An 18,320-nucleotide genomic window follows, 5' to 3' on the forward strand; every position below is an offset into this window, starting at 1 on the left:
AAGCATGGGAATCTTAAAATGTGCTATTTGAATTCAGTGGTTTAAATTAACACCATTCCTTCCTCTTTTCCCCACAAGGACCGTGATTCTTTTTTTTTTTTTTTTTTTAAGTGGCCAGTATATTAAGTTGAAAATTAGTAATTTTTAATTTATATATAAATTTTTTCACCTTTTCATTTTCTGAGGGTAATAAAATGGGAAAATCTATGGCTAGAATTTGTTTCTCATACTCTCTGGGTTTCTATAAAAAGTCACTAATAAGACTACTTAAACTAAAAATCTGTTTACCAACTGAATATGGATTCTAGTTCCCTACTTCCTAGATCATTTAAAATGAACTTAACCTAGGAGTGTGCTCTGCCACTGCGGAGAACCTCGTGGCATGAATTGAGGCAGTGTTTTCCTAGATCTGTTTAATTAGCGAGTCTCTTTCTATAGATTTATTTATTTTACTCTCTTTTTAACTGAAGGATAATTACTTTACAATGTTGTGTTGGTTTCTGCCATATAAGGTGAATCAGCCATGCTACGCCTAATCACTCAGTCATGTCCGATTCTTTGCGACCGTATGGACTGTAGCCCACCGGCTCCTCTGTGCATGAGGATTCTCCAGGCAAGAATATTCAAGTGGGTTGCCATCCCCTCCTCCAGGGGGTCTTCCCAACCCAGGGATCGAACCCAGGTCTCCTGCATCCCAGGTGGACGTTTTACTGTGTGACCCACCAGGGAAGCCCGAATCAGCCATGTCTATATGAATCCCCTCCCTGTTGAGCCTCCCCCTCCCTGTTGAGCCTCCCCCACCCTCACAAGTCTCTGTTTAAACCATAGGTAGTTGGTAAGTAGATCACGTTAGTTAAATTTAAACAGTACTTTGCATCAATCAGTGACTTTATATAGGATCCCAGGGTGTATAGTTACTTACATTTCTCTGTCAGAGGAGAAATGCTATATTTTATGATAAGAGTGGAAGTGTTATTACTCAGAATAATTAAAATGAAGTATTTTTAAACCTTTGTTTAGTAAAAATTGGCCTACGTCACCCAGATGCTGTAGTTGAAACTAGTTCTTTATCCAGTGTTACTCCTCCTGATGTTTGGTACAAGACATCTATTTCTGAAGAAACCATTGATAATGGCTGGTTATCAGCATTACAGCTTGAAGCAATTACTTATGCAGCCCAGGTAAGCCATAATATTTTTTAACTACGTACAGTTTTTATTTTTAATCTTAGTTCACAACATATACTAGTTTTAATTCAAAGTTAAGTTTTCCTTGAATGAAAAACTTGTGAATGTGATTTTTTTTAGTTTTATGTATTAGAAGATGAAAAGGATAGCATGGATTTGGTGACTGCATTTATAGTGGAAATGATAAATTGTCATAGCCTTTCTGGGGCTCACTGGGAACATGTGTTAAAATTAAAAATGCATATATCCTTTGACCTAACAGTTCCGTTACTGGAACTGGGAGTCTGTTTCATGGAACTATTAGATAAGAACATATATATCAGGCTCTTTGTTGCAGCTTTTCCCCCCTAGAAACTGAAAGCTAGAAAAGATTTGAAAGCTCACACCCTTGGGGAGTGATTGAATAAACTTTGGTGTTATCATATGGGTGTTGTACTAGCTTTTATCTTAGGCCAGTTGTCTTGAGAGGATTTCTGATATACTCCATTTCTGTAAAATAAATATGCAACCATCCACTATATTTATGTGTTATAAAAAGGTTTGTATTTGATTGTATAGTCATTGAAAAATTATGGAAGAATGCTCACCAGTTTGTTAGCTTTAGTTACCTGCTACACGCCAGGGTAGCAAGGGGAAAAAACAAAATCAGACCTCGAAGATAGGGCAGGTTCGGTTCCAGACCGCCACAGTACAGCAAACATTGTATAAAACAAGTCGCGTGGACTTTTTTGTCTCCCGGTGCCTGTAAAACTTAGTGTTTACACTGTGATGTCTGCTAGGTGTACAGTAGCATTATGTCTCCCCCAAAATGTATATACCTTAATTTAGAAATAATGCTAAAAAACGCTAATCATCACTTGGGCCTTCAGCAAATTGTAATCTTTTTGCTAGTGCAAGGTCTTAGTGTTGGTGTTAATGGCTGCTGACTGATCAGAATGGTCGCTGCTGAGGTTGGGGTGGTTATGGCAGGTTTTTAAAATGAGACTGCAGTGAGGTTTGCTGCATTGATTCCCTCTTCTTTTCACTAATTGTTTCTCTGTAGCGTGCAGTGCCGTTTGATGACATTTTACCCACAGTGGAACTTCTTTTAGGATTGGAGTCAGTCTTCAAACTGTGCCACTGCTTTATTAACTAAGTTTATGTGATAGTCTAGATCCTTTGTTTTCATTTCAACAATCTTCACAGCATTTTCATCAGGAGTAGATTGCATCTCAAGAACCTACTTTCTCCGTTGAAGTCTTGAACTCCTCAAAGTCATCCATGAGGGTTGGAGTCATCTTCCAAACTCCTGTTAATGTTGATAGTTTGACCTCTTCCCATGAATCACGAATGTTCTTACTGGCCTCTAGAATGGTGATTCCTTTTTTAGGAAGTTTCAATTGATTTTGTCCAGATCCATTAGAAGAGTCACTATTTCTGGCAGGTATAGCCTTACAAAATGTATTTCTTAAAGAGTAAGACTTGAAAGTTGAAATTACTCTTGGGTTCGTGGACTATAGAATGGCTGTTGTGTTATAAAGTGGGCATGAAAGTGACATTGATATCATTGTGTGTCTCCATCAGAGCTCTTGGGTACATCATCAGTGAGCAGTATTACTTTGAAAGGAATCTTTTATTCTGAGCAGTAGTAGATCTCAACAGTGGCTTTCGCATATTCAGTAAACCATGTTGTAAACAGATGTCCTGCTCTGTTGTTCGATTTGTAGACCACAGGCAACGTAGATTGAGCATAATTCTTAAGGGCCCTAGGATTTTTGGAGTGGGAAATGAGCATGGCTTCAGCTTCAGGTCACCAGCTGCATTAACCCCTCATAAGTCAGCCTGTCCTCTGAAGCTTTGAAGCCAGGCATTGACTTCTCTTAAGCTGTGAATACCCTAGATGGCATCTTCTTCAAATAGAAGGCTGTTTCATCTACATTGGAAATCTGTTGTGTAATGTTGCCACTTTTACCCTATTATCTTCTGGATAACTTGGTTTAGCTTCTACATCAGCACTTGCTGTTTCTCCTTGTGCTTATGTTATGGAGAAGACTCCTTAAACTTCATGGTCCAGCCTCTGCTAGCTTCTTCTGCAGCTCTCACCTGTCTGTCTTCATAGAATTAAAGAGAATCCAGGCCCTGCTCTGGATTAGGCTTTGGCTGAAGGGAATGTTATGGCTGGTTTGGTCTTCTGTCTCGACCACTAAAAGTTTAATATCAGTAATAAGGCTGGTTTTCTTTCTTATTGTTTGTTCACTGAAGTAGCACTTTTAGTTTCCTTTAAGACCTTTTTCTTTTCACAACTTGGCTGTTTGGAGCAAGAGGCCTAGTGTTCAGCATTATTGTGGCTTTCAACATGCCTTCCTTACGTTATAATCATTTCTAGGGAAGATCCCTGGCTGCCTAGTGGTTAAATCTCTGTACTTCAATACACAGGCTGTGGGTTCCATCCCTGATCAGAGAACTAAGATTCCACATGCCCTGCAGCCTGGCCTTAAAATAAAATAATCATTTCTAGCTGTTGATTTAAAGTGAGAGACATGGTAGCCCTTCCTTCTACTTGAATGCTTAAAGAATCCATTGTAGAGTTATTTAGTTTCAGTACTGTTGTGTCTCAGGAAATAGGCCAAAGGAGAAAGAGAGAGATGGGGGAAATGGTCAGTAAGTGAAGCAGTCACAGTACACACAATGTTTATTAATTATGGGCAAAGTTCATGGCACCCTGAAACAATTAACAGTAGTAACATCAGGGATCATTCATCACAGATCACAGTAACAAACATAATAATAATTTAAAAAGTTTAAAGTATTATGAGAATTACCAAAGTATGATACAGACATGAAATGAGAAAATGCTTTTGGAAAAATGGCACCAAAAAAATTGCTTGATAAAGCATTTCTGTCAATTCGTTTAAAAAAAAAAAAAAAAATGCTGTTTCCCAGAAGTGTAGTTAACAGCGCATGCAGCAAAATGAAACAAAGTATTCCTGAATAGTAAGTATAGTTTCCACACTAAGGTAACTGTATGTCATTTGTATAAAAATAGACAATATATTGCTAAAATAATATGAGAAACCGATCACTAAAATATCTAAAGGAATAGATTAATTATCAGCATTTTCATTTCAGCAACATGAAACGTTCCTACCAAATGGAGATCGTGCCGGCTTCTTAATAGGCGATGGTGCTGGTGTAGGAAAAGGAAGGACAATAGCAGGAATCATCTATGAAAATTATTTGTTGAGTAGAAAAAGGGCTTTGTGGTAAGTGCTAAAGACTGTCTGTGGGAACTTTCATTTGCAAATGACCAGCATATGGGGATGGGTCTTAATGAGTATGTGTATTTTTTAGAAGTGTCAAGGCCTGTTTTTATTTATTCCTGAATACTGCTAGAATGATAGGATTTGCATTTAATTTGTGTATTTTTCTTTTCCCTTTCTTTTTTATAGGTTCAGTGTTTCAAATGATTTAAAGTATGATGCTGAAAGAGATTTGAGGGATATTGGAGCAAAAAACATTTTGGTCCATTCATTGAATAAGGTATGAAAGTCTTCTATTCAGTTGGTCATTCAGTAAATATCTGTGAGGCAAAAATGATAGTTTCCACTTTGTAGGGTTATTAAGAGGATTCAGTTCAGTTCAGTTCAGTTCAGTCGCTCAGTCGTGTCCAACTCTTTGCGACCCCATGAATTGCATCACGCCAGGCCTCCCTGTCCAACACCAACTCCCAGAGTTCACTCAGACTCACGTCCATCGAGTCAGTGATGCCATCCAGCCATCTCATCCTCTGCCGTCCCCTTCTCCTCCTGCCCCCAATCCCTCCCAGCATCAGAGTCTTTTCCAGTGAGTCAACTCTTCACATGAGGTGGCCACAGTACTGGAGTTTCAGCTTCAGCATCGTTCCTTCCAAATAAATCCCAGGGTTGATCTCCTTCAGAATGGACTGGTTGGATCTCCTTGCAGTCCAAGGAACTCTTAAGAGTCTTCTCCAACACCACAGTTCAGAAGCATCAATTCTTCGGCACTCAGCTTTCTTCACAGTCCAGCTCTCACATCCATACATGACGACAGGAAAAACCATAGCCTTGACTAGACGGACCTTAGTCGGCAAAGTAATGTCTCAGCTTTTGAATATGCTTGAGTTATTTCGCAAAAAGTATAGTGAGTGCTAGCCACAATTGTTGATTTTTGGTTTAGATAATGTGCCAGGTGGGGTTATGTAGTGGCAAGTAAAATAGGCATTGTCTCTTTTTATGGAGTTCATTCTCTCAGTCTTCAGGGCTTTTTTCATTTATTGTTTCTGTTTATAAAACTATTTATGGATGAAACTAATACAGTGAGTGTAAGAGGGCAGTGTAATAGAGCTGTGTGGACAGGTAGTGTGTCATTGCATCATGAATTGTGGTTTGGAGACTGGTTTAGATACTTGTATATTCAGTGAACTTGTATACCTGTACCTGTGTTCATGTTAAAACAGTTCTGTCATTTGGAGGAAAATAAGTTTCACTTTCTAAAAAAAAAAAAAAGTTTCACTTTCTAGAAGCACAGTTTAATGTTCATTTAGCAAGTTTTTATTGGCCTCCTACTAGGCACCAATTCCTGGAGTCACAGGGTAGGTAGACTAGACAAACCTAATTCCTGCAGGCACTTCTCTGCGAGGCCTTTGACAGTGAGTAAATAAACATACATCTAGTCCTAAGTGAACAAATGTACAGACTAGTCCTAAGTTGCTTCAGTGTTGCTCTGCCCATCAGTGACTTTTTTTGGGGTGAAGTTTACTGAATGGGTTGGTAGGTGAAAGTATTGTGTCTTGGATAATTACCAACAGTTCAAAACTAAAACATGCAATGGGCATCTAGAAATATTTTTAATTTCTGAGTCAGTATAATTGAGGAGGGCTGCAGTAACTATTGATCATAATTCTTATATATCCCTCAGATCTTAATTACAGTGCTTTGCATATAGAAAATGCATAGTAAATATTGGTAGAATGAATATTGTGCCTTTTTCTTGGGGAGAGTTTGGTTTGTAATGTTTTTTGAGGATAGACTTTGAAAACTGGATCCTTATACATTAATTTTATATATATACACACATGTGTGTGTATGTATGTATGCACTGGTGTGTGAGAAATTTTGTGTATGATCTTAAGAGGTCCTTTGACTTTCCTAAAGCCCATCATGGTACCATCATTACCCTGCTGTATAGATTTGGGTGGGATAAATATTTCAGAGCCAGAAGTGTATTAAGTTCTTCTCTTTTCTTTTTCAGTTTAAATATGGAAAAATTTCTTCCAAACATAATGGGAGTGTGAAGAAGGGTGTTATTTTTGCTACCTATTCTTCCCTTATTGGTGAAAGTCAGTCTGGTGGTAAATATAAAACGAGGTTAAAACAGCTTCTACATTGGTGCGGTGATGACTTCGATGGAGTAGTATCCTTTGCAACAAATTTTATATTTTTTAATGACATGAAAGTTAATGTAATATATGGGAATTCTGAAGTTAAGTAAAAAGACTGCTGGAATGAGGGCTTTAATGATTACATAGCTTGCGAGGGAGTCAGATGATTCTCTTTTGTAGCTGTCATATATGAGGCCACTGTTTAGTTCCTGCTTTAGGAAAATGTTAATAGGTACGGGACATGCTGAATATGCAGCCTTAAAATAGAATGTGGACCTAAATACCGAGAAGCACCCAGCTTTGTAAGATTTGTAACAGGTTAATATGATTGGAGCCAATGGTTCTAATGGAGTGGTGGACCCAAGAATTGTATCAGTGCTAGCAGAATGACAGAATTCATGTAGCATCAAAGTTGTCCTGTGAGAGCTTTGGCACCTAGTGATGTCTGAAGAAGTTACGAAACTCCTTTCAGCCACCTGAAGGACAGTGTAACAGCAGTTAATCAAAAAGAAAAACCACAGGCCCTCACCAACCCCCCATTTGATTTAAGCAGTCTTCATTTTCCACAGTAGTAATTTTTTTTGTATCTAGGAAAAGATTTAAATATCTAGTTAAGATTAGTGCCAAATTCAGTGAATGCCTCTGTGGCTAGCACAGTGGCAGAAATCAAGGAGAAGAATCACATAGAGGGCTTTGTTTATATTTGTAACTTTAAAAAAGAAAACAGACTGCAGCAGATAACGGTAAAATGTTAGGGTTTGATGAAACCAAATGATAGGTGTATGGGTGTCAGTAAAAAAAGAAAAAGTTTGTGTGCAGGGCCTTGTTACCAACAGCATCCCTCCCTGTAATAATCATGATTTATTTTCACTCCAGAATTTTTTTCTGTTTTTGTTTGTTTGTTTACTCTTTAGGACTGTTGCGTGTTTCACCAGGCCTTAGGGAAATAAAAGTTAAGTCTGTCTGAGATTAGAGACACTTGGTACTAAGGTGACATGTTCCTTAATTTATTCTTTACAGATAGTTTTTGATGAATGTCATAAAGCAAAAAACTTATGTCCTGTTGGTTCTTCAAAGCCAACCAAGACAGGCTTAGCAGTTTTAGAACTTCAGAACAAATTGCCAAAAGCCAGAGTTGTCTATGCTAGTGCCACTGGTGAGTATTTATTTAAAAGATAGATATTTTTTTACATGTTATTTTTTCAGCTGTAATATGTTTTGTTTGGGGGTTTTTCAGGTGCTTCTGAACCACGAAATATGGCCTATATGAACCGTCTTGGAATATGGGGTGAGGGAACTCCATTTAGAGAATTCAGTGACTTTATTCAGGCAGTGGAACGGAGGTAATGCAATTTACAGTGTACATTATTTGTTCTCAGTAGCAATCTAAAAGAGGTATTATTGCTAAAATCTCTTCCATGTATGTTAAAGCTCTACTATATTTAATGATAGTTACTGTGTGTTTTAATTTTATTCAGAGGTGTTGGTGCCATGGAAATAGTTGCTATGGATATGAAGCTTAGAGGAATGTACATTGCTCGACAGCTGAGCTTTACTGGAGTGACCTTCAAAATTGAGGAAGTTCTTCTTTCTCAGAGCTATGTTAAAATGTATAACAAAGCAGTCAAACTGGTAAGCCTTTTTTCCTTAACTCCAAGTATTTTTAATGTACCTGATGATGTTTTTGTTAGTTTTATCCAGTGTAATATCTGTCAGCTCACAATATATTTCTGCCATAAAACAACAGATAAATTACTGGATCCTTATTTTCCCAGTTTTCTCTGTTACCGTAACTTAAAAGAAATAACCATTTATAGCATAGCATACATAGCTTTAAAAATCAACATAACTGTTTCCTAAAATTACTGTATTAGTTAATAGGAATTCTGAGACAGCTCTGTGTGAGTGTCCTAAAAAACATTTATTTAGAGGTTCCCAAGTTATTGAAAATTCTTCATTGAATTAATGTTAATGGTGTCTTACACATTCTTTTGATTGAATTAGTCATATTGAAGTAAATCACACTCGAAGAATGAAATGTCTGTTGTTTGTGTGCCTTCAGTGGGTCATTGCTCGAGAGCGGTTTCAGCAAGCTGCAGATCTGATTGATGCTGAGCAGAGAATGAAGAAATCCATGTGGGGTCAGTTCTGGTCTGCTCACCAGAGATTTTTCAAATACTTGTGCATAGCGTCCAAAGTTAAAAGAGTTGTGCAACTAGCTCGAGAAGAAATCAAGAATGGAAAAGTAAGTTGGAGAATGCATTAACAGATGCGTCTTTGGTTTTGTGTTTTAGTCTTTGGGGTGTTGAAGTTTTCTACTTACAAAAGTCTTTGTTTCTAAAGGATAGTTGTAAGAGTATTAACAGTGAGGCTTTAAAAAATATATTTTTATGACAATAAAAGGAATATGTATTTATAAAGAATTTGGGTAGCTCAAAAAGGTATAAACAAATAAACATCACTATAACTTGGCTATCCATAGATGTAACCACTGATATCATGGATATGTAATACTGCAAAGGTTTTCGTTTTTGGTGAATATATATCTACTTAAAGCACAAAAATCTGGAGCAGGGGCTTCAGTAGTATTCACTGCTGTAATACTGTCACCTGGCTAATTCTTGTTTGAAATCTTTTTAAGTTTATTTATTTTTGAATGTGCTGTGTGTTTGTTGCTGCATGGGCTTTTCTCTGGTTGCAGTGCTTGGGCTTCTCATTGCCATGACTTCTCTTGTTATGGAGCATGGACTCTAGGGCATGTGGGTTTAGTAGTTGTGGCTCAAGGGCTTAGTTGCTCTGTGGCATGTGGGATCCTCCTGCATCAGGGATAGAACCCACGTCTGCTACTTTGTCAAGTGGATTCTTTACACTGAGCCACCAGGGAAGGCTTGAAATCTTTTTTAAAAACTAAATATGTAAAAGTATGTGTTGTAAGAAACCACATACATATTTTTATTTATAACTAATAACATTCTTTTTTTCCCTCCAGTGTGTTGTAATTGGTCTGCAGTCTACGGGAGAAGCTAGAACATTAGAAGCCTTGGAAGAGGGCGGGGGAGAATTGAATGATTTTGTTTCAACTGCCAAGTAATGTTTATGGTTTTGAGTCTTTACTAAGATGAATTTAAGTGTTAGCATTTCCTGGAGGCAGCATTTTTGCCTTTTAATTTTTTCTGATCTGAGTTTTCATAATCCTGTGTATCCATTGCAGTATATCTATTGAAAAACAGTAACATTGAAATACTGAAATGTTAAGTATTTTAACATTATATGTCTAGTATTTGGATTAATGGAAGGGCTTGATTTCTGTTTTGTACATCTTGGAATTCTGACAGCTTGGTTTAAGTTTCAGTTTTGTCTTTGCTTTGTGTATTTGAAACCTCCAGTATCCAGCTGTATAATAATGGTTTCGTTTGTCCCAGTTTATTATGCTTTCGTGTCAGCATTGCAGATAATCCTTGAAAAGTCAAAAGAATTTTAAGAAAGGCTCTAGACGTTATTTTTTGCTTTGCGTAACCAAACAATTCCAACTCTGGGAGTAAAACAAGTAAAATAACTTTTGCCACCATGATATCTTTTGCCTTAGGGGATACATTCAAGTGGCTCCTTTTAAGACATAATTTAAAACTCCTTTAAATTCAGAGCATGCACCTGCTAATCTGTATCTTGGCTAGTACTGCCTCTGAGATGATAGGTACTATATGGCTAGTGCAGCATCTCCAATATGAGATGACCTTCAAGTATGAAATATGCACCAAGTTTCAAAGACTTAGGGAAATAGAATGTAAAGCATTTCATTGTGACATTTTATAGTGACAAGTTGTTTTCTGTAACTTTTTAATGTAGCTCCTGAAAGTGAAAGTCGCTCAGTCCTGTTCGACTCTTTGTGACCCCATGGACTATAGAGTCCATGGAATTCTCTAGGCCAGAATACTGGAGTGGGTAGCCTTTCCGTTCTCCAGGGGATCTTTCCAACCCAGGGATCGATCTCAGGTCTCCCGCATTGCAGGCACGCAGGCAGATTCTTTGCCACCTGAGCCAAGAGGGTAACCCACGAATACTGGAGTGGATAGCCTATCCGTTCTCCAGCGGATCTTCCTGACCCAGTAATTGAACTGGGGTCTCCTGCATTGCAGGTGGATTTTTTACCAACTGAGCTATCAGGGAAGCCCTAATGCAGCTTCTAGAAAGTGTAAAAGTTGTGCTTGGTTTGCATTACATTTCCTTTGGATAGTCTTGCCTAGAATACTGAAATTCTTCTGACCTGGATTATCAGTATCTTGTAAGATTGAATAAAATTTTGTTTTGTTTTGTTTTTTAGTAAGACATAGATTTAATTATTTTTAACTCTTTCACATACCTTAAAATGGAAATACATGTGAAATAAATTGGTTAAAGGATCGTTAAAGTCCTTTATATTCAGAGTCCAGCTGTTCTGAATCACCTTTTGAATCAGTCCCTTAGTTCAATTTTTCCACATGGAGTCCTCCTGTGCTGCAGCATTTCTGAAAAAGAAAACATTGGTGCTGAGTTCCTAAGCTGGCTTTATAATTATGTGAAGCTAACCAACTTGTGGTATCCAATTTGGAGATGCTGCTAATAAAGTGTACTTATTTTAAGCAAATACTTTCAGTAATATTTTATATATAATAATTTTGCATACTGAGCCACTGACTGTCACTTTTTTATCTCTTCTACGAACAGAGGAGTTTTACAGTCACTCATTGAAAAACACTTCCCTGCTCCGGACAGAAAAAAGCTTTATAGTTTGCTGGGAATTGATTTGACAGCTCCAAGTAACAGCAGTTCACCAAGAGATAGTCCTTGTAAGGAAAATAAAACAAAGAAGCGGAAAGGTGAGTATTTTCCTTTAAATGGTGCTGGAAGTAATATAAACTTAAGCATTTTGATGCAAGCTGTATTTCGGGCATGTACTGCCTTCAAAAGACGCTTACTCCTTGGAAGGAAAGTTATGACCAACCTAGACAGCATATTAAAAAGCAGAGACATTACTTTGTCAACAAAGGTCCATCTAGTCAAGGTTATGGTTTTTCCAGTGGTCATGTATGGATGTGAGAGTTGGGCTGTAAAGAAAGCTGAGCACCGAAGAATTGACGCTTTTGAACTGTGGTGCTGGAGAAGACTCTTGAGAGTCCCTTGGACTGCAAGGAGATCCGACCAGTCCAACCTAAAAGAGATCAGTCCTGGGTGTTCATTGGAAGGACTGATGCTGAAGCTGAAACTCCAATACTTTGGCCTTGGCCACCTGATGCGGAGAGCTGACTCATCTGAAAAGACCCTGATGCTGGGAAAGATTGAGGGCAGGAGGAGAAGGGGACAACAGAGGATGAGATGGTTGGATGGCATCACTGATGCAATGGACGTGAGTTTGAGTAGGCTCTGGGAGTTGGTGGTGGACAGGGAAGCCAGGTTCTGTGGTGCTGTGTGGTTCATGGGGTTGCAAAGACTCAGACATGACTGAGCGACTGAACTGAACTGCCTTCCTTAAATTGGATCATGTAGTGTTTGGTTTGTTTTTAAAGGAAGTATCTTTTATTTATTTGACTGCGTGTCTTGTGGGATCTGAGTTCCCTGACCAGGGATTGAATCTGGGGCCGAAAAGCACAGAGTCCTAACCAATGGACCACCAGGGAATTCCCATGGCCCATGTCATTTTGAATGCACAAGTAATCCCCATTTTAAACTGGGGCTTTAACAGTTTGGTGCTGGGCACTTTATTGAGCACCGCCCACACATGGTCTTGTTTAACTGCAAGGGATCCGTATGAAAGGCTTTATTTTTTCAGTTTTATAGATAGGAAATTAAGGCACAGAAAGAGGTTAGGCGCTATCCGTAGGTTCACGCAACTACTGGATGATAAATGGGGAACCAAAGTCTGGACCTTCGTTGTTGATGCTGTGTGTGTGGGTGTGGGAGAGTGTGTGTGTTCATATGCACGCGTGCTCAGTCGCTTCAGTCGTGTCTGATTCTTTGCAACCCTATGGACTGTAACCTGCCAGGCTCCCCTGTCCATGGGGATTCTCCCGGCAGGAATACTGGAGTGAGTTGCCATGCCTTCCTCCAGGCCATCTTCCTCACCCAGGAATCAAACCCACGTCTCCTGCATTGCAGCAGATTCCTTACCCACTGAGCCACCTGGGAAGCCCATGTGTTTATATAGTCGTCTTTAAAGAGACTTTTGTTAGTTTATTAATTATTAGGCATACACTCATTTGTGTTTGTTAGACATTTTATAAAAATTCAAAGTTGGATTTGTGTTTAGGTGCTTACCAAGCTCTTTGCCTTTTAGAAGTTAACATCTCAGGCTCTCTCTAAAATGCTGATAAAAACATAAGTGATGCTGTGTGTTCTAAACACAGTGCCTGACACTTTAAGTTTTCATCTGTTGCAAGAAATGCTTTTTCCCTTATATTTTTAATATGCCTGAAAGCAGGTTGGCTATTGTAATTGGCATTATTTTTTATTTTGTTGACACAAAAAGTCATGCTGTGGCCTAGAGTCAGTGACCTGTTAGAGTGGTCAGTGGTTGGTCATGTTTCCCTTTTCTGAATTATCTTCTCACCATTTCATTAGTATGTGACCCTTTTTAATGTTCTTGTCAGTTTTGATTACTCTAGATATCTTCTATGAATTTCCAGTAAGATAATTCAGATTAACACCTTGTTTAACTTTAAAAAATGCAGTTTTGTAGATTTTTTTTGGTAGTATTCCATAAAGTATTTAAGTAGTTTAAAAACTTGTAATTATTAGGCCTTGTCTCTCAACCTGATATACACATTCTGACAATGCCAGAGATTGTTTCATCTTTGTTATCCTGAATTTTAAAACTTGTGCATTTGAAGGCTGTCTTGAGTTTATACTTATGTACATAATTTCTCCTAAAAATAATTGTATATAAACTGATCTTTTACAGGAGTCCAAAAGGCTGTAATTGTCCATGAATTTTTCATTGTTCTTGTATGCTGCTGCTGCTGCTTAGTCGATTCAGTCGTGTTTGACTCTGTGCAACCCTGTGGAAGCCTGTGCAGCCTGCCAGGCTCCTGTCCATGGGATTCTGTAGGCAAGAGTAGTAGAATGGGGTGCCTTCCCCTCTTCCTTGTTCTTGTATACTTATGCAAATACTTTTCTTCTGTAGTTCTTTTTTGAATTAGTTAACTGTATTAGCTTATGAACTAAATATAATTTCCTAACTTTTACCACAGTGCATTTTGACTCTCTTGTTTGGGTTTGGTGGGCAGGTGAAGAAATAAATCGAGAAGCCAAAAAAGCACGAAAAATAGGTGGCCTTACTGGTAGCAGTTCTGATGATAGTGGAAGTGAATCTGATGCCTCTGATAATGAAGAAAGTGACTATGAGAGCTCTAAAAACATGAGTTCTGGAGATGATGATGATTTCAACCCTTTCAGAGATGAGTCTAGTGAGGATGACGAAGATGGTAAGTTCTTTAATATTTTAAATATAAACAAAAGGGTCCTTATTTCTGTGTATTTGAAATGGGATATTATACTAAAACCTTTTCTTTTCCTGTAAAAATTATCAGATTCTAATCTTTGCTTTGTGGAAGCTCCAAGCTTATCTGTCTTCTGGCAGTTGAGCTCATTTATGAAAGGTCATGATGTCAATTTTGTTCAATTATGTTTAACCTCAAACCATGGCATTTACCTCATGGTATATGGATGTACTGGACTGCTATAGTTGATGGTTTACAAGTTGTCGGTCAACAATACAAAAAACCTCAATGGTGGTTTCCTTTGAAAATTCTGTACTTGTGTTAACAGATGATTTATGTCTTTCCTTAACTTTCAGATCCCTGGTTAATCAGAAAAGATCATAAGAAAAACAAAGATAAAAAAAAAAGGAAAAGTATAGATCCAGATTCTATTCAAAGTGCCTTATTAGCATCAGGTCTTGGATCAAAACGACCTAGTTTTTCTTCTACACCAGTTATTTCACCTGCTCCTAACAGTGCACCAGGTAACCACGTGGATGTTTGCTTTGTCTGTGAAATGTACTTTCAAACAAAACAAATATTTAAACTGTGTACTGATTTTTAACACATGTACTTTATCTAGCTAACAGTAACACCAACAGCAACAGTAGCCTTATAACAAGTCAGGATGCCGTGGAAAGGGCCCAACAGATGAAGAAAGACCTACTAGATAAACTAGAAAAGTTAGCTGAAGACCTCCCTCCTAACACCCTGGATGAACTTATCGATGAACTTGGTGGCCCTGAAAATGTCGCTGAGGTACGTATGGCTTGAACACGGTTGGTTCTCTCCTAGGTAATTTTTTTTTTTTGCCACTTACAAACCCTTTAGAATGAGTAATACATTGTTTCCTCATAAAATTGTCTAATATCCTCTCTGAGATCTGAGAACCCTTGTTCTACTCTAGTTGTTTGTCATCCTAGAGCAAGTGAGTTCCTTCCCCTAGTGTCTCAGATCTCTGTTACTGCCCCTGTCACACAGCCTTCGCTGCCATTGCCATATGTCGCTTTTCTCCACTGACTTTGGACTTGGAGAGCCAGGCTTTGTGTTGCAGTGTTTCCTCTCCCCCGCCGGCACGTGGCGCGGGAGAGGATGCACACTGCACATCGGCTTCCTTCTCCCTTTCGCCTCCACCGTGTTTCTCCAGTGGGAGTCCTGAACTTCCTGCAGATACCTTAGTCAGATACCTTAATTGTAAGCGACATTGTTTGACTTTGCAGATGACTGGCCGCAAGGGGAGGGTTGTAAGCAATGATGATGGAAGCATATCTTATGAGTCAAGATCTGAACTTGATGTTCCTGTGGAAATACTAAATATTACAGAAAAACAAAGATTTATGGATGGAGATAAGGTATGTTTTTCTAGGATGCGTTTTGGTGAAAAAAATTATGCCCATACATTTCAGTTAATCTTCAGGTTTTTTTCTTTTAATATAAATCATGTATATTGAATGTTCTTTTTCTTTTTAGCTAATAGTAATTACTGAACATTTTACATGTTTTCATTATTTTCTTGTAAGTTGAATGCGGTGTCATGCACAGAATAAGATGCAGCTCTTGATAGTTTTGGGGCCTTTTGAAGTCTTCAATCAGAATATTAATATATCATGTTCTTTCAGGTCATATTAGTGGTCATATATCTAATGCTTACTTGAGTGTCAGTGTAATTTTGAATCTAGAGATATATTTAAGGAGGTCTAGATTACTAGGATTCTTTAGTTTTGCTGTTTCTTATCTTGCTCTGCTATGTTCTATTAGGATGATTTACTCTGAATGAATGTAGATTACACTTGCTTATTTAATGACTGCAGAGGTTGTGGTTGCCTTCAGAGGCCCTTTCTGTATGCTCTTATTGTTAAGTAAACTTCATGAATTGTAGGAGTCTCAAATCAGTTCTTCCTCCATCTAGTTGGAATTGCTTATAAGCGTTTGTTGATGAGTTTGATAAAAAATAGGTAGTTGTAACACTTCAGCCTCATTCCTTAATCTGAAAGGGGTAGAATAAAATCTTATATCTTTATCCACATTTTGCCTTGTATTTAAAAAAGTTCTTTTGCTTCTGCAAGTGGAAAATAGATGATAGTTATTACCATTATCAAAGTTATCTTTTAAGTGTATTTAAAGCTCTTGCTCTGGAGAAGGCAGTGGCAACCCACTCCAGTACTCTTGCCTGGAGAATCCTGTGGATGGAGGAGCCTGGTAGGCTACAGTCCATGGGGTCGCTAAGAGTCTGGCATGACTGAGCAACTTCACTTTCACTTTTCAGTTTTCAGTTTTCACTTTCATGCATTGGAGAAGGAAATGGCAAGCCACTCCAGTACTCTTGCTTAGAGAATCCCAGGGACAGAGGAGCCTGTTGGGTTGCCATTTGTGGGGTCGCACAGAGTGTGACATGACTTAGCAGCAGCAGCAGCAAAGCTCTTGTTACATATTTTAAAGATTGTAGGTAGAGATATTATCAATTATTTTATGTATTTGTTTCACTAGTAATTTAGGCCCATGTCCATTAGGAATTATGTATTAGTTGGGATCAAGTTTGGCTGTTAAGTGACAGAAAACCCACTATCACAGTGACTTAAAGTGGAAGTTCGTTTTTCTCATGTAGAAGTTTTGTTAGGTAGAACAGCACTGGTATGACCCCTTGAAGACTAGGTTGCTTCTGTCTTGGTACTTTATATGCAGACTTGCATTTCCAAGTTAACCTCCATATTCCATGACAGCTATTTGACGTTCAGTCATTACGCCTCTGTGTTTCAGCCAGCAGAGAGGAAAAAAGAGGAAGACATATCTTCAATTAGGGACATTTCCTGGACATTGTCCATGTGACCTGCTGGGTGGAGTGTGCCTACACTTAGCTCTAAGGGAGACTGGAAATGTAGTCTTGATTTTGAGTGTTCTTGTAACCATGCACAGCTAAAATGAAGGGTTCTATAATTTAAGGAGAATACGTAGGGGTGGATGTTTTCCTGCTTGTCTTTGTGCAAAAGTGATCTTTTATTTTTTCTCCTTCCACTTGATACAGAATATTGCTATCATCTCAGAAGCTGCCAGCTCAGGTATTTCATTACAAGCAGATAGAAGAGCTAAAAATCAAAGGCGAAGAGTTCATATGACTCTGGAATTACCATGGAGTGCTGATAGAGCAATTCAGCAATTTGGTAAGTCCTGCACTGAATTTCACTTCATTGGGGAAAATACTTTAATATTGGACATAGTAAAACTTGACGCATGTGTCAGTTTTGGAGATATTTTGGTATTGCATGTACCTTAAAGTATAGAGTACATCATGAATGTATTTCTTAGTCATAAAAGCTGTAAAAGACCTGCAGTAGGGCTTTCTGGCTCCTTAGGAATATCCTTCTTGCAGACCTCTGGGGATGTACATTACCTTTGTCAGCACCTGCCACTTGATGTCCTTTTCAGCCACCAGTGGCTTGAGTGAGGGCACATTGCTCCTTCCTTCCCCTCCATCTTCATGTCCCATGACCTGGCAATTTAAAAAAATAGAAAAATTAAAGAAGTTTCTTTCTGAGAATCCAGAGCAGCTGTGCATCAGCAACATTTTGGTCAGCCAAACGGGTAGCCCTTAATAATGTGATTATCACGTAACAGTTTTATGGGAGTTTTTGTTCTCTTGCAGTGAGCAGTGTTACTCTGAATACAAATGTTGTTCAAGTCATTGTTTGCAGTTTTTTCCTTTTTGGGGAGTTGGGGTGATTACAATTTACTTTTTCAGGATAACCAGCTTACTATTAAGTGCTAGGAATAGATCTCAGAACACTAGTATTTAGCAAACACAGTCAGTGATTTTTTTTTTTTAATGTCGTTACAGGACGAACTCATAGATCAAATCAAGTTACCGCTCCTGAATATGTCTTTCTGATTTCTGAATTGGCAGGAGAACAAAGATTTGCATCTATTGTTGCTAAAAGACTTGAAAGTTTGGTAAGTTTTTTAGTTATATAGGTGTGTGTAAAAGATGGTGTATGTTACTTGTCTTCTCTGCCTTGATTGGAAATTTTATGTTTGGATAGGGTGCACTTACACATGGAGACAGAAGAGCAACAGAATCTAGAGATCTGAGCCGGTTCAACTTCGATAATAAGGTACATTTCAGCTCTCAGTATCCCTGAAAAATTGTGACAGTGTATGGTATCTGTGAGGAGCAGAAAGGTCAAGTAGTTACTGTTTAAAGCTTTTAAGTTGCCTCCTCTTATGATTTTGCTGTAAAATCATGGCTTC

General features: G+C 38.2%; 1 protein-coding gene across 2 annotated transcripts in view; it reads left to right on the top strand.

The window, feature by feature from the left end:
* Positions 1–18,320, top strand: part of SBNO1 (strawberry notch homolog 1) — a 56,321-nt gene that overhangs the window by 18,897 nt on the left and 19,104 nt on the right. For both annotated transcript variants that reach the window (XM_040250616.1, XM_040250615.1), the window contains exons 7-23: positions 1,021–1,181; positions 4,296–4,429; positions 4,616–4,706; positions 6,438–6,599; positions 7,588–7,723; positions 7,805–7,910; positions 8,046–8,199; positions 8,630–8,812; positions 9,557–9,654; positions 11,272–11,423; positions 13,827–14,024; positions 14,396–14,563; positions 14,662–14,837; positions 15,299–15,430; positions 17,101–17,236; positions 17,911–18,023; positions 18,113–18,184. In XM_040250616.1, coding sequence (XP_040106550.1) covers positions 1,021–1,181; positions 4,296–4,429; positions 4,616–4,706; positions 6,438–6,599; positions 7,588–7,723; positions 7,805–7,910; positions 8,046–8,199; positions 8,630–8,812; positions 9,557–9,654; positions 11,272–11,423; positions 13,827–14,024; positions 14,396–14,563; positions 14,662–14,837; positions 15,299–15,430; positions 17,101–17,236; positions 17,911–18,023; positions 18,113–18,184 — 2,372 coding nt within the window. The remainder of the gene's footprint in view (positions 1–1,020; positions 1,182–4,295; positions 4,430–4,615; positions 4,707–6,437; positions 6,600–7,587; positions 7,724–7,804; positions 7,911–8,045; positions 8,200–8,629; positions 8,813–9,556; positions 9,655–11,271; positions 11,424–13,826; positions 14,025–14,395; positions 14,564–14,661; positions 14,838–15,298; positions 15,431–17,100; positions 17,237–17,910; positions 18,024–18,112; positions 18,185–18,320) is intronic.

The sequence above is a fragment of the Oryx dammah genome, unplaced genomic scaffold (assembly GCF_014754425.2).
Source record: "Oryx dammah isolate SB20612 unplaced genomic scaffold, SCBI_Odam_1.1 HiC_scaffold_12, whole genome shotgun sequence".
NCBI classification, from domain to species: Eukaryota; Metazoa; Chordata; class Mammalia; order Artiodactyla; family Bovidae; genus Oryx; species Oryx dammah.